General features: G+C 34.4%; 1 protein-coding gene across 1 annotated transcript in view; it reads right to left on the reverse strand.

The window, feature by feature from the left end:
• KCNK2 (potassium two pore domain channel subfamily K member 2) overlaps nt 1-25915 on the reverse strand; it is a 164511-nt gene extending 138596 nt beyond the window's left edge. Inside the window, exon 1 of the mRNA XM_019738111.2 lies at nt 24954-25915. Coding sequence (XP_019593670.1) covers nt 24954-24987 — 34 coding nt within the window. The 5' untranslated portion in view covers nt 24988-25915. The remainder of the gene's footprint in view (nt 1-24953) is intronic.
• Between the last annotated feature and the right edge of the window lie 755 nt (nt 25916-26670).

The following is a 26670-nucleotide window of genomic DNA, read 5'->3' on the forward strand; positions in this document are numbered from 1 at the left end:
TGACTCTAAGTTTAGCTTCTTGGGTAATTGTCAAGCAATGTGGCCACTGACAGAAATTTTAAAATTGAATGTAAAGACAATGTGTTGGTACTTTCTACACTCCTTTTATCATTCTTCGACAAATTAGCTCAATACTCCCTTGGTCCATCCATTCTACTTTGGCTGATGCCCTTTCCCAAGGTTATATTTTGGACAAGAATGTTCTCTTCTTTGTGTTCACAAATTATTAGGCCCTTTTGACTCCATCACGGACCCATCTTATAAAACTCTAGCTTCTACAGGAATCTTCTCAAGTTTCCTTCCCTACCCATTGTTTCCCTGAACCAACACTTCCAATAAAACACCCTCTTTGGATAAACCATGCCCATAAATGCAATTAAATTATTTCTTCAGTACTTGTACCTTCGTCCTTATGTCCTCTTTATGATTTTCTTCATAAATATTGTTGATGAAACTGTGAACTCCTACATAAAAAGGACCATTTTCTTAGTATGCTTCTGAAAAGCCCAAACATGATACTCTAGAGAAAACCATGTTGAACAAGCTGTGCCCCTTCCTGATTAAGTTAAATAACTCAGAGTAGACTTGGAAACTCCTAGATTCATCTGAAAATCATCAATGGTGGGAATGATGTCTAGTCTCTGCATCTCCCTGGGCACATATAAATGAAAGAATTCAGCACATGGTTTTGAGGACAAATATCTGAGTTTAAAATCCAACATTTTTAGCAAAATAATGATATCAAAATGTGACTACATGTGATTTTCTTAAATATCCATACATATTAATGGTAGATAGAAACAACATGAACCACAGAAAATTTCCAAATCCAATTTTAGGTAAGGCAAAAAAAAGTTGACCTGTCCTATCACCTTGGATCAGAGTTACTCACAAGAAACAAAATGTATACACTTGAGTTTCATCTCATTTCATGTCCTGTGAGCTCTTCTCACAGCTAACTACCAGTTAGCACACAGTCGGAGCCAGGCAGTCTGTGAAACACTTTCCATGTACTATCATATTTAATTCTACTACCATATTTAAATTTTGGATGTGGTTTTTATTACCCTCGGTTTACAGATAAGAAAACTGGGTCTTACTGAGGAAAATGACTTAGAGTAAGTCTCTAAGAAGTAGCAGAGCCACTTACTTAAGCTCCAAAAATACGGCAAACTAGAAAAATGGAATAAGGCATAATCCTCTGAGTATTTGGCTTCTCAAACATTGACCACCGACGGTGAACATCTCATGGCTTTTCTTAGTCCAGATAGAAATGAGATGATAGATGAAGAGGGGAGGAGTGAAACATAAGAATGTAAAAGTTTAAAAGGAAGACAAGCCAGGGGTCAGAGGTCTCAGCCTTGTTCAGACCTGTTTTGCCCGGCTGGCTCTGAGTCAGGATGGATGGCTGAGCAGTCCACACAGAAGACATTTCCTTTCTTGTCTGCAGGGTAGCACAGATGCTGTGCAATCAGCCATTTCGTGTCAAATGTTTTATTTAATTCTCCAACTGCCTTTGGGGATTAACATGTCTGGTAAATATTATTCTTCTCTGGTATAGTGCTGCCAGGCCCTGAAAATTGGTAGCTGGTTGAATCCTTATTAGATAGGAGAAAACTGGTTTGCCCAAGAACTCACAGCTGGCAAGTAGCCACACTATAGCTAAGGCCCCCAAAACTTCCTACTGCATCATGCCAGTTCACTTCTGGTGACAGTGGCTTCCCACTTTATAAGCAGAGATTTCCATCAAGTGGGTCAGTCTTTTGTTTATATTAAGCCCAGGATCCCCATGAGTCATAGAGTTGTGTAAATGGAGGCTCTGAAGGGTTAACTATCTTTCCCCGTGTCACATTCTGCTTAGAAGCAGAGCTGCATCTGGTATAATCATAAAGAATAATGTCTTGAAAGTCTAACAGGCCTCAGTTCAGATGCTAATCCTCCCATTGAACTAGGCATGTGACCTTGGACAAGCTATGTAACCAAACCATGTGCTTTGTCTTCTGTGAGATGGATGGAATAATAGTACTTTCTTTATAGGTTTATTTTCAGAAATAAAGCTAATTGCAAATATTACAGGGCACTGATTATGTGCCTTGCAACAAGCCTTTGAGATGGACAGAGTGCTATTTTCCTATCAGATAAGAGCAAAAGGCAGAGAGGTAGGTTAATTAACTTGTCCAACATCCCATAACAAGAAATGAGGAGTTCAGATTCAACCCTAGATAATTTGGTTCAAAAACCTGTGACCACTACATTACTGTAATACAATGTAAAGTACTCAGCACAGGAACTGGAACATATTAAACACTCAACTCAGGGATCCTTCTATTACACTGTGCTTATTCAAAGAATGACCCTCCATGATGTCCTGCAAAGAGGACAGCCAGATTGCTCAGGTCTAGTTAATTGCAACATGCTCCAGAAAATCAATTTTCCTGGGAGGCAATAAACAATGATAGAAAAAAACCTTCATTTATTCCTCGTCTGTCCAAAACACCCTAATCTCAGAAGGCTCAGAGTACATGAGCTCTCCAGAGGATAAATAAAAAATTATTAGAAAGCAAATTGTATGTGATGACAATGATCCAAGTACTAAAGTATCCAGAGCCTAAAAGAAGAAAACTACTTGTAGAAAGAGAACTTAAAGAGAAAAATTCCAAAATAGTCCATGAAATCGAGTTGCATTTGGTTTCGGACAATAATTTTTAAAGTACCTTGAAGTCATAAGTTTTCCCTACTATGCCTTAACTCCAGGTTAAATTTTGCAATTTACTTTTCCATTTAAATTGAGTTCCTCTATGAATTTACAAAATAGCTTACCTTCAAGTTAGTTCTCTCTAGTATACAATACTTATTTGACAATTATTTATTTCTAGTTTGTAAGATAATGGAAACATAACAACCATGGATGGGTTTTATTGGAAAACTGGAAAAAAGTGTCCCAAGTGGAGACTCCAAGACAATGACTATATAATTCAGTGACTTCTGTGACAAATGGCTGACCAAGCTAGCCTTTATCTTTCAAGATTAATTTTGTTTTTAAGTGACAAGTTTTATGAACAGATGAAATTGTCTCCACATTGCTAGAAGAATCGCAGTCTAAGTTATGGTTTAGCTTGTTAGTAAGACAGGAGTATGTTCAGGTTCGAGTAATTTTTTGTGTGTGGCCCAATGCAATTTACAAAGATTAAAGACACAGTATGACACTCTTTAGCTTTAGTGTTTAGGCAAAACTCACACAAATGACTACATTTGATTTTTCATTCTTACAGATAGTCTTAAAACAAATGACTAATTACTCCTTAATTTATATCTTGTTTTCCTTCAGGAACAAAGAATAGACAGCTTTTCATTTCTTCTACATTATCTGTTCAACCTAATTTCTACCCTAGCTGAAATCTTAATTCTCTTCTTTGATAGCATAATTGTTGCCATGGCAACAATAAAAGATGTGAGTATTCTCTGCTGCAGGTGCAAATAATCTTAATGTATTGATAAGCCATCTTAAGGTACCATTTTCATGTAAATGACCTTAGAAGAGAGAGAGAAGAGAAACAGAAACAAAGTGGCTGCAAACAGCAGAAGTGCTTGGAATTAAACATTTTTTAGTATTTTTGGTGATGTTAAAGAAGGGCCAAATTGAGAGAAAATGTCAGATAATGATGCCTTTAGATTAGATATTGTAAATAAATATTTCTTTCAAATTTACTGAGGACAAAGGAAAAGAGCTCCCTATTTTGGGAGTACAATCAATCAATTCAGTTTCTATGTCCCTTTGCAAGTTCTTTGGGGACAAAATAAGATATACAGAGATAAAAAACAAAATAGGAAGTGATTCTGAAGCTTATCACACTACTAGAATGTGAATCTATAGATAGAGTTTTCTAGACAATGTTCACAGATTTAAGAAATAAAGTTTGGGCCCTGAAATCGTAGGGGTTGACATGTACCAACTCCATTTACTTTCAGCTCTTAGGCAACCACTGTCTCCTGAGAGAGCAGCAACTGTTGGTACCAGCAAGCAAAATATGCTGGGAGGATATGAATAAATGAGTTGTGAATCTGCTCCACTTGGGGCCTGACTGTAGCTCAGAGGACAACATTGATGAGCCCTAGGGCCAGGAATGGAATGAAGCAGATCCTGGACTAGGCTTGCCTTCAGATAGCCTTAGACCGCTGGAAGAGGGGGGTGTATCTATGATATCCTTGGTGAGATGCAGAGTCTTTCTCATTTCTAAGATTTGAAAAAGAGATAAACAAGTGGATTCAATTCTCTCCACCTCTGAAGTGAGAACACAAAGAAAATGGGCAGCTACAAGCTTCCCTCTCAGGTCTTGGAAGAGGATCAGTAATTTACCAGTTGCTATAGCACTGAACACACAGCTCCCTTCCACCACCTTTGGTATCTCTCAAGACAAAGGGAGAGAAAACACAAATGACCAACATCAGAAATGAAAGAGATAAATACAGATTCTACAAATCTTAAAAAATAGTAAGAGCATATTTTTTAACCGGTGATGCCAGTAAACTCGATAACTTAGATGAAATTGACAAATACCCTGAATGATACAAGTTATCAAAACTGACTTAGAAAAAACAGACTAACATAATATTAATATCTAAATGTTAAATGTTAACTGTTAAGTAACTGAATTCATAATTTAAAAACTTCCCACAAAGAAAAGTCTATGCTTGGTTAACTTCATTGGTGAATTCTATCAAACATTTAAAGAAGAAGTAATACAACCTTACACAACTCTTTTCAAATAGAGTGGAGAAGGGAACACTTTATAATACATTTTACAGTGTCAATATAACTCATATCAAAACTTAACATGGACATTAAAACAAACAACAACAAAAAAACAACCTACGAACAAATACCCCTCAAAAATTTAGACCCAGAAATCCTTAACAAAGCTAATAAGTCAATGTGTAAAATGCCAGCCCTCACAAGAAACTGGAGTTTATCTTAGGGATATGATATGGCTTAACATTTGAAATTCAATCAGCATGATTCACATTAAAGTAATAAAATAAAAATAATACGATCATTGCAGTAAATGTAGAAAACTCATCTAACAAAACTTGGTACCCATTCATAATAAAAAGAAAAAGCTCTCAGCAACTTGGGAATAAAAGGTAACTTTCTCAACCTGATAAAAGTTGGCTGCAAAACCCAAAACCCTAGAGCTATTAGTGTATTTAATGATGAAATATCACATGTTTTGACCTGCTAAGCTCAGGAAGAAGGTAATGATATCCATTCTCACCACTTCTGTTGAATATTGAACTGGAGTTCTATACATACAGCGAGGCAAAAAAAAAAGAATGCGTAAGGAATGGGAAGAAAGAAGTAAAATCTCTATTTACATATGACATGATTATCCACTTAGTAAATCTTACAGCATTTACAAAGTAAATATTACAACAAATAAGATAATTTATTAAGGTTGCAAAATATAAAGTCAATACACAAAATTAATTGAATTCTTATACATTAGCAACAAACACAAACAACTGGAAAATGTAATTAAGCAAACAATACCATATACAGTAACAACATAAATACTAAAGGATAAATTTAATGAAATATTCTTAAGGTCTGAACACTAAATATTACAAAATATTGTTGACAGGAATTAAAGACAACTTAAGTAAATGGAAAACCACAAATGCAGAAGGAATTGAAAGAATTATAAGGACATATTACATTCAAATCTATGACAATTAATTTGAAAAACCAGTGAAAAGGGGTCATTTTTAATGACATATAAAAGTTATTAACATTAACCAAAGAAGAAAGAAACTTTTATTGACCAATTTCTATACAAGTGAATGGAAGGCAAGTTAACTCCATCCAATTATTTCAGACCTTTAAAGAGTATAATATATACTATTCCAGACCACAGAAAATATGGAAAGCTTCTCAATTTTATATAAAGCTAGCATAAATCAAATATCAAATCTTGATTGAAATATATCAATCTCACTTAGGGAAGTGAATGCATATATTCTAAATGAAATTTTAACAACTAGAATCTAGCTACATGTCAACAAAATCCCAAATCTGATTAAGTAGGGTTTATTCTAGGTGTGCAAAAAGGGTTTCCAATTAGAAAATCTATCATCACAATTTAGCAAATTGAAGGAAAACCTCATTAATGACCTCATTAATAGATGTTGAAACGACATTTGATAATATTAACAGCCAATCTCAATAAAAATCTTTAGTTATGATAGGAAAAAGTAACCATTAAAGTATTTACTAACACCAAAAGTCTAAAGTATTTTCATTGTCAAAATAATAGAAAGAATCCAATAAAACTCAGGAATTAAGCAGAGATCTCGGTATCACCATATGTATTCAATATTAGTTTGGAAAGTCTAGTAAAAACAATGAGATAAGAAAATTAAATATTTGGTATAAATATTGCAAATGAAGAGATATAACTGTCTCTATTTTGCTGATGAAATGATTGTGTACTTAAAAATCCTAGAGACTTAAAAAGAGAAAAATTATGAGCATCGATAAGAGAATTTATGGAATGGCTGGATACTAGGTAAGCAGACAAAAATCATCAGATATTCTCTTCTCTAGTAATATATACCCTTAGAAAAAGGAAAAGGAGAAAATATTCCCTTTAAAATAATAATATAAATTGAATTGAATAAGAAAGACATAGAACATATGAGAGCTATGAATCTTATTAATCTTATTAATATTTGACCAGGGGACTAATTCAATTTGGGGGAGAAAAAAATCTATTTAAAACAATTTCTCCCCAAATGAGGTATTTATCCTGAAAAACATTAAGGTAATAATCCTATTTCATGTCATATACAAAATATCCAACTAGATTAAAGTGTTAAATATAATTTTAAAAGTGAAAGGGATTAAGTATAAATTGCCAGTTATAAAATACCAATGAGGATGTATAAATTACAGCAGAGGGAATATAGCTAATAATATTGTAATAACTAAATATGCTGTCAGATATGTATTAGACATATTGGGGTGCTCACTTAATAAAGTATATAAATGTCAAATCACTGTGTTTTACACCCAAAACTAATATAATATTGCATGTCAACTGTAATAAATAAATAAATAAATAAACAAACAGGAATATATATGTCATATATATAATTTTAATGTTTTATTACAACTTCTGGGGAAGACCTAGACAGAAACTAATAAGAACTGCTATGTGACAGAAGATACTATAAAGACAATAAACAAATGACAGATTTAGAAAACATGTTGGTAATACAAATGACAGATAAGGGTTTAAAAGCTATAATTATATGAAGAGAGCTTTAAAAATTGACAAGAAACAGGAAAGAAAAATGAGCAACAGATATAAATAGGCAATTCACAGATGAGTAGATCCAAACAACCAACAAATACGTAATTATTTAATTCACTAATAGGGAAATGGAAACTCTTAGCAATAAACCATCTTAAACCTATCAGACTGGCAATAATTTTAAATAGTGATAATACTGTCAGTGGGGATATGTGGAAAAAGTATTTTCTACATTGCTGGTGAAAATGTAAATGGATACAGCTCCTTTAGAAAGCAATCTGGCAACATTTATTAAAATTAAAAATACATAAACCTTTCGACCTAGCAATCTCTCTCCTGGGTATATATCCCATAGAAAAATAACCATCAGTAAGTATAGATATGTGAGCCCAGATGTTTATTGCATCACTCTTTGTAGTGGCAAAAATATGTACACAAAGAGATACATTAACTAATCCATAGAACACAATATTATTCAGATAATTCAGAAAATTTAGGTATTCTATAGACCACAATATTATTGTTCATATCTGCTAACCTGGAGGGATTTTCAAAAGCAATTAGTGAAAAAAGCAAGATGCCCCCTTCCAAAAAAATGTGTGTAATATAGTTTCACTTTTGTAGAGCAATCAATGACAAAAATATACACACGTGTGTGTGTGTATACACATGTGTGTATTACATGTGTATGTATATATGTGAGATCTGGCTTGATAATCATCAGAGACATCACAGAAGAATACATATAAAACTATACAAGTTAAGGGAGGCTTATATTTGCTTATATTTATATTCAAGTGGTTGGAGTAGGAGAGGCAAGTACAGGAGGAAGGAGAGAGTAGGGAACAAAAGAAGAAACAAAAAGTAAATATTAAACTGAAATGAAAGCATTATAATCATCTTATTTCCATAAATGTATAAGTTTGTATGTATATACATATTTTCTGACCCATTAAGGCAATGTATGTACAATTATACGCATTGAGTGTGCTTTTCTAAGCACTTTATGTACTAACTTATATAACGTTCACAATAAGCCCATGCGGTTCAATCTATTATTATCCTCATTTAACAGATGAGAAAACTAAGAGGTTAAATACACTTCCTCGAGTTACAGGATGGTTTAGCTCCAGGGCTTGCATTTGAACGCCGGCAGCATGAACCTGAAGCCTTGACTCTAAATAAACCATTAGACATACTGTCTCCTAATCAATTTATATTGAGGATATACCATTAAGCTAAACACACACTTTCAACATAATGTGTATCATATAATTTTATTTCAGTAAAAAAAACAAAAACCTCCTATGGATATGCATATTTGTTCGAGCAAGGAGACGTGGAAGTCTAGTTTATAATGGATATAAAGACAATGATGGTATAATTAGCCTTGCTTTTATATATCACTGAAACATACCTTAAAAGCAGCAAGACAGTTTCTTAAATAGTAAAAAAGAAAAAAAAATTAATGAATCACTGAGGGTTTTTTTTTTTCCCCTCATTTAGGGCTCTTTCATATTTAAGTAACATTTGTTCAGTGGGAATTTCAGGCATGAAAAGCTTTATGAAGAAGGTGGTATTTAATGCATAGATAAGATTTTGAGAAGAGAGAAGAATACCATAAGAAAAACCTTGAGGCAGAAAACTGTTAAGTCATCTTCAAAACATATATTGCTTCAGCATCTTGGGCTAGCACAAGCGTTTTTGCATGAAAGCAGTGTTAATAAACCTGAAGATTGCATAGCCTTGACAACCAGGATTGGGAGTATATTGTCCTCTGTTCAGGTTCACTCGGCAACTGCCAACACTGGGCCTCTTAAAATTGTGAACTAACACTGCAAAAAGCTGACATGAAAGCTGCGTAGACACTTGACATGGCCCTAGCCTTGGCTCCAGCTTGGTAGTCCTCGACCAAATCCTGGCCCCGTCCTGAGACTGCTTTACTCCGGGTTGCTTGTCACCTGTGGTCCAAAGAATGAGTCCACGGGGTGTCAGGGCATGGCTCTGCCTGGCAGAAGCACTCTCCCTGTCAGATCCCTATACCTGCCTCGGGAAGCTCATACCACCACTCCTTTGCCAGAAGCCAAATAAATGCCTCCATCCACAAAGGTGCCACTTTTCATTTCTTCTGCCTGCTTCTGGGCAGCAATTTTACTTCTACCCCCAGGGGGATTTTCCTGGCACAGACTAGAAAACTCCCTAGAGCTGGTATGCAGTAACCCTTCTCTTCTGTGTCCTAAGCACACAAATGAACGTCAAAGGAAGCAAGATTGGATATAGAGGATGGGAGAGAAAACAAAACAAAGAAAACAGAGCCTAATATAACATTTATGGTCAGTGACCTGGCACCAAGCATAATCACTACAACCAACCCACCTAACTTGGAGCAACTTCTCTCATCCAGATTTTCTCACCTGGAGAACAGGGTGCCTTACGAAGTAAAAATTATTATTATTTTTTTTTAATTTAGAATTGTTTTGCACCACTTACATTAGTGAAAAATAGATATCAAAAAAAATCTAGGAATTTGGTGCTTATTCAAAAATATTTGCTGGTTGATGGACTTTAGCTGTACTATATATCCTTAGATGCCAAATCTGTTTATGTCATGGCCAGGATCTCTGACTAGGGCACTCAATTATTGACTATAATTACTGGGGAGCATTTCAAGTAAAACAATGTCATGTCTTTCCATTCTCAATACGCTTCACTGTAACTGAATTCAAACTATAAAATCATATTGAAGTGACATCCTTATGGCCAGGGGCAGATAGTAAAAGATGTTCATTAAAGGGTCACTGAACTGACATGTTCAGTTATGCACAGCTGGATAATATAGCAGGAATTCTCTTTGTCAAATAGCAGTACACAGAAAGATGTCTTTATGATAGAGGGTTGGCCCAGAGCCTAAAGAGCCCGTGGATTTCCAAGAATAATTTTTTTCCTAATGTAACAATACAGAAAAAAAAAAAATACAACAAAAAAACTAACGAAACCTTAGAGAAAGTTCATATAATGCGAGATTGGTAATTCAAAAGGGATTTGCACAGCTGTTTCACAGTGACGATAGCGCCATTAAAATGGAAGATTCACATTTTAGGGTCACTTCCTTCCGTTCAAAATCTGTAGGCTGTGGAAAGCCATGTGTAAACAACCATCCTGTTCATCCTTGCATATTGAATAACTGAGTTCTTTCTCTTCGTTCCTAGTAATTCTTTTCTACTCATGTGACTCTATCCCCATTGATAAAGCCACTTCCAGACTTACGGCCTCCAGGAAGGAAAGAAGAAGAACAAAGAATTAAATCATGGACTTTTGAGTTTCAAAAGCCGAAGTCCTCATATAAACATTAAAGTTGGGAGTGGGGTGAGGGAATAGCAATGGATGAAATCCACAGGTTTCTCTTTTCTATTTCAGAGAACATAAAGATCATCTAGGCTGGAAAAGGAGAGAAAAATCAGAAAAAGAAAGAGAGATTAGATGCTCTTGAATCCTTGTGAAGGGGCCATGTACCCTCCCCCATCCCAAGGCCAAATCTCACAGCGGGAGGATGCACAGCCCCAGGTAGGTTTGCAGATTCCAGACGAGCTTGTGACCCGGAAACGTGTTTCAGAAAACCTCAGTAAGGCAGCACATTTCTTGAAAAATGTACTATGCCCTGCTCAGCATGGGAGCATTTGAGTAACTGCATAAGGTGTCCAGCCAAAAGGGGACTGAGACAGCATCCAAGAACCCCTGGTGGACCCAAAATGGCACAAGGGAACAGACACGGATTTCTTGTATCTCCTGAGAGGGGCATCAGACTTGAAGAGGCCTGATGTTTAGGACAAATAAGCCGCAACCTATGAGGACTCAGTGACCAGAGATGACACAGCAAAAACTACCAAGGCAAATATCAAAATATCCCTGCCAAGGACATGGACCTCAGAAAGCCCCAGAACCTAGACACCAACCTGGGATTTGGGAAAACTCTAAATTGACTGAAAAGCCCTGGAAACAATGGAAGAAATGTCAAATTGATCATGATTAAAGTTCTATCATACAAAATAAGGAACTTGAAATAAAAGCTCAGTTCACTTTATAGGAAAAACAAACGATATTTCTTAAACATTCAGGTTTATAGGCTGAGAATCCCACGCACTTCTTATGACTACCTGAAGCATAATTTTTCCACTGTCCAAAGATAGACAACAATTACTATAAAATTAAAAAATATGTTCTTAATAGCCAATATTCAACTATCATCTATCAATGAAAATATACATTCTGTGATTTTAAAAAAAAATTGGATCACTTCAAATTTTTGAAATGATTAAGTCAAATCTTCTCATCACTATCGAAACATGTTTGATTATTCTAGGAGATTAGAGATAGGCAGACCAGGAGACTTATAAAATTAAATTAAGAGGTGAAATCCTACATGTGACATTTTAACTGGAGATTCTTTAATACCAATTATTTGTTTGAGTGTATGTGGTGGGAACAAAGAATAAAGTATAAAGCAAGCAAACTTTCTGGCATTCACACATCCAAATGAGTATCATCCTGCAGCAATCACATAGGAAAACCATCGAGACCTAAAGGTATTGATGCTGAAAATATTTTTGGAATCTCTCTTTTGAAGTTGACTTCTGAGATGGCAGATGAGGGCTGCAAGAAAATAAGTGTTGTCACTAAGTTTTAACTAATTTACAAGCCATTCAAGAAAGAGGTCTAAATGTCTTTGTAGTCAGATTTTATCTTTGATTATTAATAATACTTCAAAGCTTTCTACACTTATTCAGTACATTTGACCCCAAACATTATTAATGGTGTTCACAGCATAAAACTACCCATAAAGACTGTCCTCGTTGAAAATATCCAAAATACCACACTTCTTTCTGAAGGATTAGCAGAAATGATAGAAAATGCACACTTATTCAACAAGGAAGAAAAAGACAGTTAATACTATAAACTATGAAGAATAGATTTGTGATAACATATTGAACAAAATCCTCCTGGCTTTTTTTTTTTTTTTCTAATTAGAAGATCATAAGAAATTGTAGTCTCCTTTAAAAAAACAAAACAATGATACTGTGTCAAAGAAAGGAACCAAAGCATAAAAGACAAATGAGTTGGAGTGTTCTCCATTGAGAATAACCAGCGTACTGGAAAAAAAAGAGAGTGCAAGAAAAGACGACCTATAACACCTCTAAAATAAATCTCTAGAACAATCTTCCTTCCCTGCCCCCACAGAGGATCATAACGTGCTATGTCTGAATGTCGCCTATCCTCAACCTCTAATTCCAAACATAAGGAAGGTGACTTAATTGAAATGTGCTCCAAATGACAATTAAAAATGTCATTTTAATATTCATGAGTGGAGTGAGTTTTTTATACTTAACAAACATTGGCGCATCAGCACTGTCCAATCAAAATAGAGGCAGCAACTAATGGGCACTAACTGTTAGCAACTGACACTGTCATACTGGGCCTCTCAGCTGAGGATTAGCCCTGCTCATGGGTATTGCTCAAGGGGAGAAATAGCTCCTTTTTCCATAGAAATTGTTTTGGTTTTTTTTTTCTCTCTCTCTCTCTTTTTTTCCTTGTATGAGCTAAGTAAGAAACAGAAAGTCTCTCATTGCAACCCTTTTTTTTTTTTTTGGAAGGTCTATACTTTTCTTCAGAAAAACAAACTATAAAAGTAAGAAATTTTATTTGTTCAGAAGACTGTCAAAGCAGCATGATGGCATTCTACTAGACATAAAGGGATCTCCCAATTTTTTATTATAAATATAAAAATTATATGGTGTCTAGTTTCTATCAGAGAAAACTATGCTACATTCAGTTAATGAGAATAGTGGAATAAGGATAAATGGGCTCATTTCATCAGATTGTTAGGACATAGAAGATTAAAAAGTCCCTCCAGAGAGCAATAGGTCTTCCTTGGACTGCTTTTTTCATGTTCAAAGAGAATGGCTTTCCATAAGTGCTTACCAGACCTAGCCAGCTCCATTTCTCTTGCAGTGGTCTCTCTCTCTCTCTCTCTCTCTCTCTCTCTCTTTCTTCTCTCCCTTCAAACATCTTAAACATTAACATAACTTTTATTCTTTCATTTTCCTTTCTTTCACCACCTCAATTTCCTTACAACCACTCCACTTTTCTCAACACCTCAACCAGCCTTCTGTTGCCAACACTCCACCTGAAATTACTCTCTTAAGTGCCAATCAAAAGGACTGTGTGTGTGTGTGTGTGTGTGTGTGTGTGTGTGTGTTTGACTTTTTTCTACTTGGTTGTTAGGCACGTTTATGTTGGTTTTTTGTAGGCTTTCAAGTTACATACACGAGGTCGGACAATTAAGTTAGCGAACTCATCATAGAAAAACTGCTACATACCTCATTGCTGAAAGTCACTATGGTCACCTTTGAAGTACTCCCCATGGGAAGCTATGCACCGATGCCAGAGCCTAATCCACCCTTCAAAGCAATTTTGGAACTCTTTTTCTGGAATGGGCATCAGAGTTGCTATCATATTACCCTTGATGTCCTGAATGTCATCAAAATGTCCTCCTTTCAATATTTCCTTTATCTTCAGGTAAAGAAAGAAGTCATTGGGAGCCAGATCAGGTGATCAGGGAGGGTGCACCAATACAGTTATTTGTTTACTGGCTAAAACCTCCCTCACAGACAGTGCTGTGTGAGCTGGTGCATTGTCGTGATGCAAGAGCCATGAATTGTGGGCGAAAAGTTCAGATCGTCTAACTTTCACACAGCCTTTCCAGCACTTCCAAATAGTAAACTTGATGAACTATTTGTCCAGTTGGTACAAATTCATAATGAATAATCCCTCTGATATAAAAAAAAGGGTTAGCAACATCGTCGCAACAGGTTCACAAACTTAATTGTCAGGCTTCGTATATATACAGATATACGTATATGTAAAATCTCTTTGTCCATGATGTAATTTGAAAATATCTTTTGACATTTTATGGTGTTCATTATCTTGTTGATTTTCTTTTTTCAGGTAATCAAATTTATCAATCCTTTGTTTTGGTTTGTAGCTTTTAATTCATGCTTAGAAAAACTTCCCAACATGGGTTTTATTGTTTTGTTTTAAATTTTTAGTAATTAACAATTTAATTGATGTGGTGGAAAGAACGGTGTAAGAAATATACTTCCTTTCTTTGTTTTGAAGTGGCTGATCAGTCAACACAATACATTTATTTAATTCTCCTTTCTTTCTTACTGATTTGAATGACACTTTTAGCATATACTAGATTCTCACATATATTTAGATCTATTTCTGAACCTTATGGTTTGTACTACTTATTTGTCTATTTAGACATTTGTCCTTTTTTGTTTTAATTATTATAGGTTTCTAATATTTTTAATATGTCTGTCTTTCATATTAAGATAAAAATTACCCTGGTTATTTTTTGTGCTTATTTGCTATCCTTTAAGAACTTTAAAATCAGTATTTCCAGTTTTAAAAACCTTGTTACAATTTTTATTGAGGCTGTTGAGTTTATAAATTGACTTAGAAAGACCTGATATTCATTCAAGAAAATGATTTGCTTTTCCATTTGTTCAACTGTTCTTTTATGTCCCTTGGTTATTTTGTACATATTTCATTATATGGATTTTACACATACCTATATTGTTACACATTTTTTCTAAAGATTTTTATCCCTTTTGTTTCTATTAAAAGGGGATTTTTCTTCCATTATATCTTATAATTAGGATTACATAATATAATTTGAAGGCCACCAATTATTGTATATTAATTTTGTATCCAGTTACTTTGGTGGGGTTTTTAATGTGTTATTTATTTTCTGAAAGTTTCTCTGTACCTAGTACTATCATACTCAAATAAGAACAATTTTTTACTTCTTGCTTCCTATTTTGATGTCTTTACTTTCTTTCTTTGGCTAGTTACATTGTCTAGTACAACCAGACCAATACTGAATTCACTAGTACATGCAGATCAATGTCATATTATAGTGATGACTGTGACCCCTTTGTCTTGTTCTTAAATTCATGCTAATGCTTCTGGTGCTTCCCATTAGGTGTGAGGTTGGTATTTGTTTCAAGATGCATTTTTAAATACTCAGGAAGTATTCATCTCTTAATTAAAGTTTATGTTTTGTAAATTACCAATGGATGTAATTGTTATCAAATACCTTTTCAACTTATTGATAAAACTATATTTTTTTTCTTTTGATATGTCGATATGGGAAATGATATGAAATAGCTTGCCTAATACTGAACAATCCTTGCACTACTGTAATAATCTACTTACTCTCCTTCTTTGCTATATTCTCTTTGTTGGTTTATTTAGGATTCTTAAGTCTGTATTTGAAAGTAAGATTTTCCTGTAGGATTTTTGCTTTTGCTTTTAATTTCTGTGGTTGGCTATGGTATCCATGTAATCTCATTTCATTGGATTATTAAGTGGAAGATTTTAAATTTTATTGGAATAGTTTATCTTCCTTAAGGTTTTGGTGGCATCTAGCTACAGAACGAAAGTTGAATAGTTTCTATTCTTTGATGGCAGTTTTAATATTTAGATTTTGTGCTTTGTGTAGTTTTAGAAATGTGATATCCATTTCACTGAGTTCTCAAGTTTATTTACATAGAAATTATCCATCAATCTAATTATCATTCCTTTGTAGGTAATCTGTCTTTTTCCTCTGGCTGCTTTTAAGATATTCTATTTGCCTTTGATATTTTACAGTTTTTGCCCTTTGGATATGACCTAATTTTTGTTACTCCCAAAGAGCATTAAATATCTTTGTTTCATTGTATTCACCTCCAAACCAACAAAGGTAAAACTCCAAGTGCTATAAATTAAAAGAGAACCCATGATGCTGAAAAAGAATCAAAGATCCAAGGGCAAAATGATGCTGTGAGCACAAACCCGTCAATGGAATTTTTAAGAGAGAGGAGAAAATTCCCATCTACTAACCATGGGCTCATCCAGAAATAAACTACCCACACTTGCTCATGAATGGATGCAGAATTACCTGCCACAGAGACCAGAAACTGTATGGTTTGTGTATAAGCCTGAATTTTATATGGCTCAGAAATCTCAAGCTAAAAAGCTGATGGGGAAAGTGGTTCAAGACCAGTGAATTCTGTAAGCCACAGCTCAGTTCACACAAAGGACTTCTGCAGGAAATTAATCCTGGCAAAGTGAATAATTTGAGAATGTAACATTAGTGAGTCCAATATACAGAGATTTAGACCCCAACAAAACAGAGACTTTACACCTGGGAAACCAGAGATAAGAGAGAAATTGGAAAGGAACTTTAAACTAGTTATGTTTAAAATGACCAGTGAGAGGTTTAGTAACTTACCCAAGGTCATCACGCTGTCAAGTTCAAACCAGATAATCTAACTACAGAATTCACTTTCATAATCACTATCTTATGCTATACTGACTTCTCACATTGTGCCTGAAGTAAAAAGATTGACATCTACCATACTAGTCTAACTTGCTCTAATTTCAAAGTTTAGAACTCTCTTCCTTAACTGATACTCTTATATTTGGCATCACAATATTATTCAAACAACCTACAATTGTATATCATTAAGAACACAGGGAGACAAATCTGGGTTTCCACTAACTCTGGAAAATTCATCTGTGTGTGAAACATACCTATTATTCTGTTCAGGGTGGATATGGAAACACTAAACATACTCTCATCAGTTTATGAGAAAATCACCAGATGGATTCCTTGTACAAACATAACCTCATGACAGAAAGATGGGAATGAAAGGTGATCCTGGCTAGATATGATTTTGTAATTTACATCATATATAGATTATCACATTAAATAATTTTCTGAGACTAACTCACTGAATTTTATGAAGTATGTGTTCCACGTGCTTTTGTTTATTATACATTCTCGACATTACCACCCTCTAGATGAAACAACATTATGGCAAAGCTGCCTCACTAATTTCTCTCTGTTAAAATAACACGTTATTAACATCTGTACATTCTGAGAGTCAGAAAGGAGAATTTTTGACATTTTATGAGGCCAGCATTATTCTGACACCAAAGCAATAGAAATTCAGTACAAGTAAAGGAAATTACAGCCAATACCTTTCATGCACATATCTGAAAAAGAAAAAAAAAGAATCCCTCACATTAAAGTGGGATTAATCTTTGAAATACAAGGCTGGTTCAACATTTAGAATAGTTACTGGTCAATAAATATGATCCACTGTATTAATATACAATAGGAGAAGAACCACATAATTATATCAATAGATGCAGTAAAAGAATTTGAAAACATTAAAATTCACCCATCGATGGAAATTTCCTTAACCTGATAAAGTATATCTACAAAAAAAATCTCTATAGCTAACATAATACTTAATGTTGAAATTTAAATCTTGTCTCCTAAAATCAGGAACATCAAAAATAATTGCTCTCAACACTCTTATTCAACATAGTACTAAAAGCCCTAACAAGTACAATAAGGTAAGTAAAAGTAAAAATAAAAGGTGCATATGTTAAAAAGAAAGATATAAAACTGTATCTATTTATAGACTACATGATTTACATAGAAAACCTAAATAATTTACAAAAACATTTGCAAGATACATGACAACATATGAAGCAATCTCACATATATCTATAAATTACCAATGAAAATTGGAGACAGAAATTTTTTAAACATATCATTGACAATGGCTCCAAAAGAATGAAATACCTAGGTATGAATCTAACAAAAGAATGTTCAGTCTGTATGATGAAAACTACTTTGATGTTGAAAAACATCAAACAACAGTTATATAAGTGGATTGAACGGCTCAAGTATCATTAAGATGTCACCTCTCCTCAAATTGCTCTATAGATTTAACACTTATGCCAATAAAAATCCCAGCAGGATTTTTGTAGATACTGTCAAGTTGATTCAAAAATTTATATGAAAAGGGAGAGAATGTAAAAAACAACCTTGAGAAAGAACTAATTTAGAAGATTCACACTACCTGATTTCGTGACTTACTGTAGAGCTATACTAATGAAGACAATATGGTATTTGTGAAAGCACACACACCTAAATTAATGAGATAAAATATAGAGTTCAGAAACAGACCTTAAAAATATAGTCAACAGATTTTTAATACAAGTACAAAGGCAATTCTATGGATAAAAGACAGTCTTTTCTACAAATGGTGCTGAAATAATTGGGCATTCATATGCAAAAAATATATACTTCAACACACACCTCATACTTTGTGAAAAACATTTCAAAGTAAATCATGGACCTAAATGCAAAACATAAAATTATAAATATTCTGGGGGAAAAAAAAAACATACCAGAGAAAATGCTCATGAGTTTGTGTTAAGAAAATAATTTTTAGATACAACACTAAGAACTTGATCCATATGAGAAAAAAAATAGATCAATTGTACCTCATAATAACTAAAACGTGTTTCTCTATAAAAGATAGTTAAGAATATGAAAAGCAAGTCACAGTAAAATACCTTCAAATCACAAATCCAACCAAGACCTCATACCCATAATTTAGAAAGAACTTTCAAAACCAGTTAGAAAACAAATATCCAGTTTTTAAAAAAATGGACAATGATTTGAACAGATATTTCACCAAATAATATATTCAGATTGCAGATTCACACATGAAAAGATACTCACCATTTAAAATCACAATGAGATGTCATTACACACTTATTAGAATGGCTCAGAAATTTTTTTTTAAACTGACAATACCAAGTGCTGACAAGGAGGCAGAGTAACTAGAGCTCTCATGCATTGCTGGCAGGAATGCAAAATGGTAAAATCACACTGGAAAATAATATGGCAGTTTCTTATAAAGTTAAATGCATATTTATCATATGATCTGCAATCCCACTGGTAGGTATCCATTTACCCTGGAAAAATGAAAACTTACATCCACACAAAAAAATTTGTGTTTAGAGTATATTATGTTTAGAGCAGCATTGTTCATAACTACCCCAAACTGGAAGAACAGCCCGACTGTTCTTCTTTGGTGACTAAATCAACAAACTCTGGTACAATAAAACACTGCCCCGCAACAAAAAAGAAACAAACTACTGATAGATATGGATGGATCACAAAGGCATTCTGTTACATGAAAGAAACCAGATTTAAAATGTTGCAAACTGTATGATTTTACTTATACGATATTTTGGAAAAGACAAAACTATAGAGACAGAAAAGAGATAAGAGGTCCCAGAGGTTAGGAATGGGAGAGGTTTTGACTACAAAGGGGAAGCACGAGTGATTATTTGGAGGCTGAAGGAGCTGCTCTGTATGTTGATAGCGGTGATGGTTGCAAGATTCTACACATTGTCAAAAGTCACAGAACTAAGTGCACAAAAATTAGTGAATTTTACTGCATATATATACCAGGGGTGCCAAAAAAATGTATGCAAGTGGACACTTTGGTTAACGTTGCGCAAGCAGTAGTTCACCATAATCAGAAGTGTCTGGATGCTGATGGCAACCACTTTGAGCACCTTTTGTAATTGCGTAAGTCAAATGTGACTTGTATGCATCTTTTGTTATAGGTATATATTGAGTATTACAATCATAATAGTTTTTTCCTTTCTTAAAATGTGTATACTTTACTAACAATTGTCACCCCAATAAATTAAAAAAAAAATGTGTATACATTTTTTGGCACCTTCTGTATATATGAAGTTATATATATATATATATATATATATATATATATATATGCATAATATGTATATATAATTTAAAATATATATACAAAACAAAAATCTGTGTCCTGTGAGCAGACTATCTCACCCTGAAGGAGTGGGAATCATATAGCTTTTTCAAAAATAAAAGAAATCTTAAAAACATGAAAGAAAAAAAAACTTTTTGAGGATCACATTACTCAGAACTCTAAAATCTCAAGATGTGAATAGTTACTGGTTGCTTTTCCATGTGACTGTTCAGTTCACCTTGACTCTTACTTCCGGTTTCCAAAGAACAAAAACAGTATGATGGAAACAAAACACTTTGGCATCCTACCATTTAATGACCTGTAATCACACCTCTGTTAGCTTGGCTGCACTTAGTCTAACCTTAGAGGCTGTTTCTCTCACAAGAGGAAGGAATAACAAGGCTAATACAGCCTGAGCAATGCTCTAAATATTAATCTATTCAAATCAAAATTCATCTAAGCTCTCTATTCCTCTATTTTATGAAATGCCACCAACCAAGAGTATTGTACAGAACACGTGGCAATCTTAAGCTTTTAAATGAAAAGAGAATTAGGAACTGAACTAAAAATATATTGCACAGATAAAGCTACTGATATGAAAATATCAACATATTTTATTTCAGAGTCAGCTAGTGTATAACTTGTGTGAGATATTTGGACGCTGTTGTCTGTTTTTCTCTGACTCCTGTAAAACGTGGTTACCAATGGCTAAAATCTTCAGTCATACCAAGAGACACTTCTGATACTAGAATGACGTCAACAGATATAAACATGTCCCGAGTCTCAAAATGTATGCCAATGAGACCTAGTTTATCAGCCTTTAAAAAGCTATGGAGCAGAGTTTTACCTGATGGTGTCACTTTGTTAATTTGTCATACTAATATCATATAAGATAGTATAATATAATATTTAATATAATATAATATTATGTTATATTACATATAATACAATATAGCATAACATAGTATAAATGCATAATATATCATGTATATATACAGAAGATGCCAAAAAAATGTATACACAATTTAAGAAAGGAAAACTGTATTCAAATTGTCATACTCAATATATACCGATAACAAAAGACGAATACAAGTCCCGCTTGACTTCTGCAATTACAAGAGGTGCTCAAAGTGGTTACCATCAGCATCCAGACGCTTTTGATTACGGCGAACTACTGCTTGAGCAACATTGACCAAAGTGTCCACTTGTATACATTTTTTTGGCACCCCCGACATAAAATATATAAATAAAATAATATAAAATACAATTGTTCAGTTCCATGTTGTTTCAGCCAAGGAAGGTTGCCAAGCGGGCAACTGTGGCCTTGACTCCTTTGTAGAACAAAAATGTAAATAAGTGACTATGAACACCTTTACTTTCTTGACGTGTCTGGGATATACTGACAGCAGAGAAGACAGAGAATTCCAGATACTTGGGTTTTTCTGCACATCTGACTGAGGTTGAACCTAATTGCACTATGTCTTTTTTTGTGCCTGATTGGTTGGGACTCTGTGGATGACACAATAAATACAAAGTCAGAATTTAAGTCTCCTATTAAAGCATGAGGGAAGCAGATGAATCGTTTTTCTGGATAAAAATCAGAAATGGTCATAAAACCATTAGACAAATTATACGCAAAGTCTCAGTACTTCATATTCAACTTACCCCTTAGAAAATTCTGCTTAATCTCTGGGTTTGTTATTCATATAATGCATCAAACGAAGTAAGGGTATCATTCCTCTCTACTTAAAGCAGGAGCAAAAATTAAATAATGTATATGAAATGTTTTGAAAAGAAAATGGCAATAGATACACACAAGATAATATTTTCTTTAGTAGCCACTGCTGATATTCTCCCAAATACATAGTAACTTTCCATACAGTAAATCCAGCAGCTAGATTATTTCCTATCTGTGATGTGTAAACAATGCTTTAGCCAGTTGAAGCAGTAGTTTAAGAATGATGGTTCTGCGAAGTGCTTTGTAGTTGTAACAAATGGACACAATAAATTAAATCATCAAAATACACCACCCACATAAAACTGGCTTTTGCAGGCACCACAGAAAGATGTCATAGGAAATATTTTGAAGATGAACATTCTCAGTCCTTAAATTCTCCAAAAGCCATTTCTGCTGTGAATGACTTGGCTGATTACAGTGGGTTTCCTAAGATGATTAAACACAGGATGAAAGGGGAAATTAATTACTGATAGCCAATCAGTGTTTCCACTGTCTTAATCATTAAGGGCTGTAGAACCAAATTGACATCATCACCTAACACATCTAAAACATCTTTAAAAAAAAACCAAAAACTTCATTAGTTCCAATTCACACATTTTGATTGCCTTACTCATTCTTTTACTGCTCTTGTAGTAGCTTTGCTTTACAATTTTCCTATATTAGGATCCCACTAGGTGAAGAGTAGATATGTCTACTGAGTTGTATCTTTGGATAGCATTTAACATAATCGAGGAATTGAGGTTATTTTAAACAGCTAGAATTACTAGAACCACAAAGTTAGGAGGTAATGCAGTTCAGTCATCTTGTTGCACACTTACTGTAAGTCTCATTGTATCTTTAAGAGGGAAGAATTATTAGCCCTGTTTTACATTACATATGGGGAACCAGACATTTAGAGTTTAGGTAATTTGCTCAAGGTCACACAGTTTATCAGTGGGAGATCTAGAATTCCAACACACATTTATCTTACTCAAAATACTTGCTTTTCCCTCCGTGATGAGCCTCCTCATTTACTAGTGATAAGAAGCTCATTCCTCTGTTACAGCAAATCTTTGGCCAGTTCTGACAGATTTCTGATGCCAAACAACTAACTAAAACAAATGTATAATGTGTCATAAAAATTGATGTTATCATTTGTCATCAGTAACTGCATCCTGATCCTGTTGCGGTGGGAGTATCTAAGCCTACATTTTCCTTTTGAAGATAACCCTCAAAATCTTAATCATGCTACATATCATCTGTTACTTACTTGGCTTTCATATTATAATCAAATGTCTTGTCTTTTCTTAAGAGAAAGCCTTAGGACTTCTCAAATGTTGCATCATTTCTTGATGGAGTTCCCAGAATTCTACATAATAAATCCAGCTGATTTTAGCCTGAAAAACTGTTCACGCAGACAATATCACCTAACCTTCTAATTCTGAAAAGAATTTGCAAGTGATTCCTGTAAAATACCTTATTATAATTAGATCTACCTAAATAAATCCCCTATAAAATACACCACTAAATAAGAGACAGAACTGAACTCTTACTGAGATCATTTAAGCATATCCAAATGTTACATACAATTATCCAAAAGTATTTTTTCTTGATAATTGTTGCAGCTTCTGTCAGTTCCTACCCAAAAGATCCCACCAGCCTTCTAATAAGATTCAATAAAACACTTGTACAGCATTCTTGTTTCCTACTTGTAGTATCAGAAGTACATGTGTTCAGTTTAACAAGTATCTATAGCAAGTGATCTAAAAAAAAAAAAGGAAAGAAATTAGAGTATTAGAACAGCGTTATCCGAGGCTGTAGGAGATGGAGATGGGATCTCTAATGAATTTACTTTACCTCTACAGCTCTTTCCCGCTTAACGTCTTTCTCCATATTTTCTGCTTGTCTCCTGTCACTCCAGAAATACTTGGTTTGATTCCAAAGTCTCTTTGTACACTTGTTCCTTAGTTTGTTTTCACCTAAAACAATGAGCTCCCCCATTTGAGAGCTTGGCCAGTGTCTCATCTTACCCATCAACCCTCAGCAGAGGGGGCTCCAAAATTGCTAATCCCAAATACAGTGCCACAAACTAGCCCCTGGAAATTACATGCTAATTGGAAGTAAGCCAATATTTCATATGCTGAATTGCTCCAAAGACTTTATGATATATCTTCAATAAGCAATAAGTTGAATAAACTCTTTTGTAGTTCAAAAGAAAAACAACCAAGAATAGAGACTAATTAGAATTTGATTTTTTTAAATTACTTATTGAAAACAGCAATACAATGTAACCCCGTTATTATGTAGTTTTTTCTTAAACAGAATTCCATCATATTCATGGGTGAGTTCACAAAGCAAAATCCTGATATGAAATGATTACTGTACAGTCAGGATATTTGTCCTATTACCCAACACCAGCACGTATTCAACACTCAAAAACTATCTATTAAGTGTGTATTCCATGCCAGGCATTACAGATGGACTTCGCTATACTTAATATTCACATAGGGTTATGCTGTTAACAAGCTTGATTCACATTCCAAGACCACAACAATATTCCCATGGTCCGAGAAATCTGATATAGAGACATCTGAACAATTTTCAAACAAAGCTATTTACCAAATAAATATGGAAATGAAAAAATAAAAAAGATCTCAGTTCCCAAGTTTGAGTTTAAACTATCATTCCTTTTCTTCCCCATTTCCAAGATTCTAAGCCATCTCTTCCCTACTGTACAAACAAGGTTCACTGAGGAAATAGCTAATATCCTCTCTAAGTAAATTACAAATTTATGTGTAATGAAAAAAAAATGATTACAGGATTACATATATGAAAAAAAAATGATTACAGGATTAACCATAACATGAAACCAAAGTAAACATACTTTAAATGACCAAAATCCAAATGTAATGGAATTTATAGATACTTATGTAGATCAATTTTCCATTGCCAGAAGTAACACATCCCACAATTAAAACCTGATATAACATGCCTGTTGTATAATGTATGCCAACATTTACATGCAATTTATTTCAGGGTTGCAAGGTCATGGAAAAAATTCCGGTAACTAACCCTCTCTTGGAACCTTGCCCAATGAGTTTAATTACAGACTTATCTATAACGAAAACTCCCTATAGCAAGTACTTGCTTGGAAATCTACCCTGCATACTCTGTAAATTTGGAACAAATCAGATACTTCATTATGGCTAAGATACTTACAGTAGAAGTTCCTTTTTGCTCGTGGGTTCATCATTTGGGGATGTTGTCATCAGGAGTCACCATGCTTTTGATCTTTAATGCCGTTCTTCCTCCAAGGTTTCTTGTCTGTAATTTCCAAAACAGAGTCACTTGTACTAACAAGCCATCGTCCCATACTGTTTCCTTTTTAGTGTGAATGTTACCCTGTAGATCGATTTCCTGTCCCAAAACACTCAAAAATGAACAAACGTGGCTGTGTGCTAGTGAAATATGCTACCCAAATACTCTGTTTTTGCAGTTTGGTTCAGGAAGACATTCCCTGACTGAAATGAGGAACTATAATCCCAGTTGTTCCAGAGAACTTAAAAGACAGAAGTTTCTTCCCTATGAGTGAGTAGATCAAAATTGCCAGCGTCGTTTATTCTCACTAGCTTGTGGGTCAAGTACGATTACACACGAAGCGTACATGTACTCTTTGCAGCCTGAAGATTCCCCCCAATTGCCACAGTAACAATATCCCAACTATATTTTAAAATCGGGCTTAGTATCCGGGCTTTGAAGTACATAATGTTTTCCATTCCTGAAAGGACAAAGAGATCTACATTGTCAAAGTTTATTTTTAAGCTCATGTGCTTGCTAAGTGCAGTGGCGAACAGGCTTTCCGTGCCTGTAGTACCATTGCTGGAACCTATTAATGCAAACAGATGAATCGTTGGCTTCGTTCCACATAGGCTTTTATTATTTTTTTTTAAGCTTATCTAAATTGCATTGATTATAACTTCTTAAATCGAGAACGCTATCAGTTTTCTGAGCTTGCTTGTTTTAATTTTGTAAGTACAGAAGCAGTGTAAGAAAGGCAAAACAGAGGCAGGTTTCAACTAGGTTTTGCTGAGATAAGAGAGTTAGCAATTAGAAATAGCTTCTGTTTCTGGATGAAGTTTGAGAGTTATTTAGAGATGGAAAAATGACAACAAATTTTAAATAAGAGAGACAAAGATGAAAGAGAGTGACAGAGAGAAGAGAGGAGGTAAGAAGAAGAGAGGGTGAGAGCGAGAGAGGGGCCCTGACTATTAGCAACAATTCTTTGCATATTTTCTTATTGTTGGGAAAGCAAATTGCTCTGGTTTGTATAACCCCCTACCGGTCTGCTCAACTCACCAAAATTAACCCACATGTCATCTAATACCAGACTAAGACTTATGGAAACACATTATTGCTCTATTAAAGCCATAACAAAATACAGCTGAGCAGTGAGCATTAGGTGGTAGGGTGACCCTGAGGTAACATAATCCGTGTTATAGAATTTCTAGCCCAAATTTTAAGCATCTGGTTTTGATATGATAGTAAATGTGATAATGTACATTAAATACCAGTATTCAAGTAACATAATCCTTCCATCTGACTAAAACAATGCATGCTTTTCAAATCATATGAGAGAGAGAGAGAGAGAGAGAGAGAGAGAGAGAGAGAGAGAGAGAGACTAGATAGACAGACATTTATATTTGTGCATATATTAAAATGACCCTCCCGGGCAGAAACCCACAGGTACACCTACACAGCGATAGCACATAAACGGTCAGTTGTCTTCCAAGGAATGAAAGTGGGTTTTCATTGAACCCTCCCTGTGCTCTATTCTCTGGACATCCCTTTGCACAATTACACTACTTCGTAGGATACTTGGCTGAGATCGAGGGAAATGGAAGGAGAACATGTAAAAAAAGCAAAAAAAAAAAAAAAA

Source organism: Rhinolophus sinicus, linkage group LG17, assembly GCF_036562045.2.
Source record: "Rhinolophus sinicus isolate RSC01 linkage group LG17, ASM3656204v1, whole genome shotgun sequence".
Lineage (NCBI taxonomy): Eukaryota > Metazoa > Chordata > Mammalia > Chiroptera > Rhinolophidae > Rhinolophus > Rhinolophus sinicus.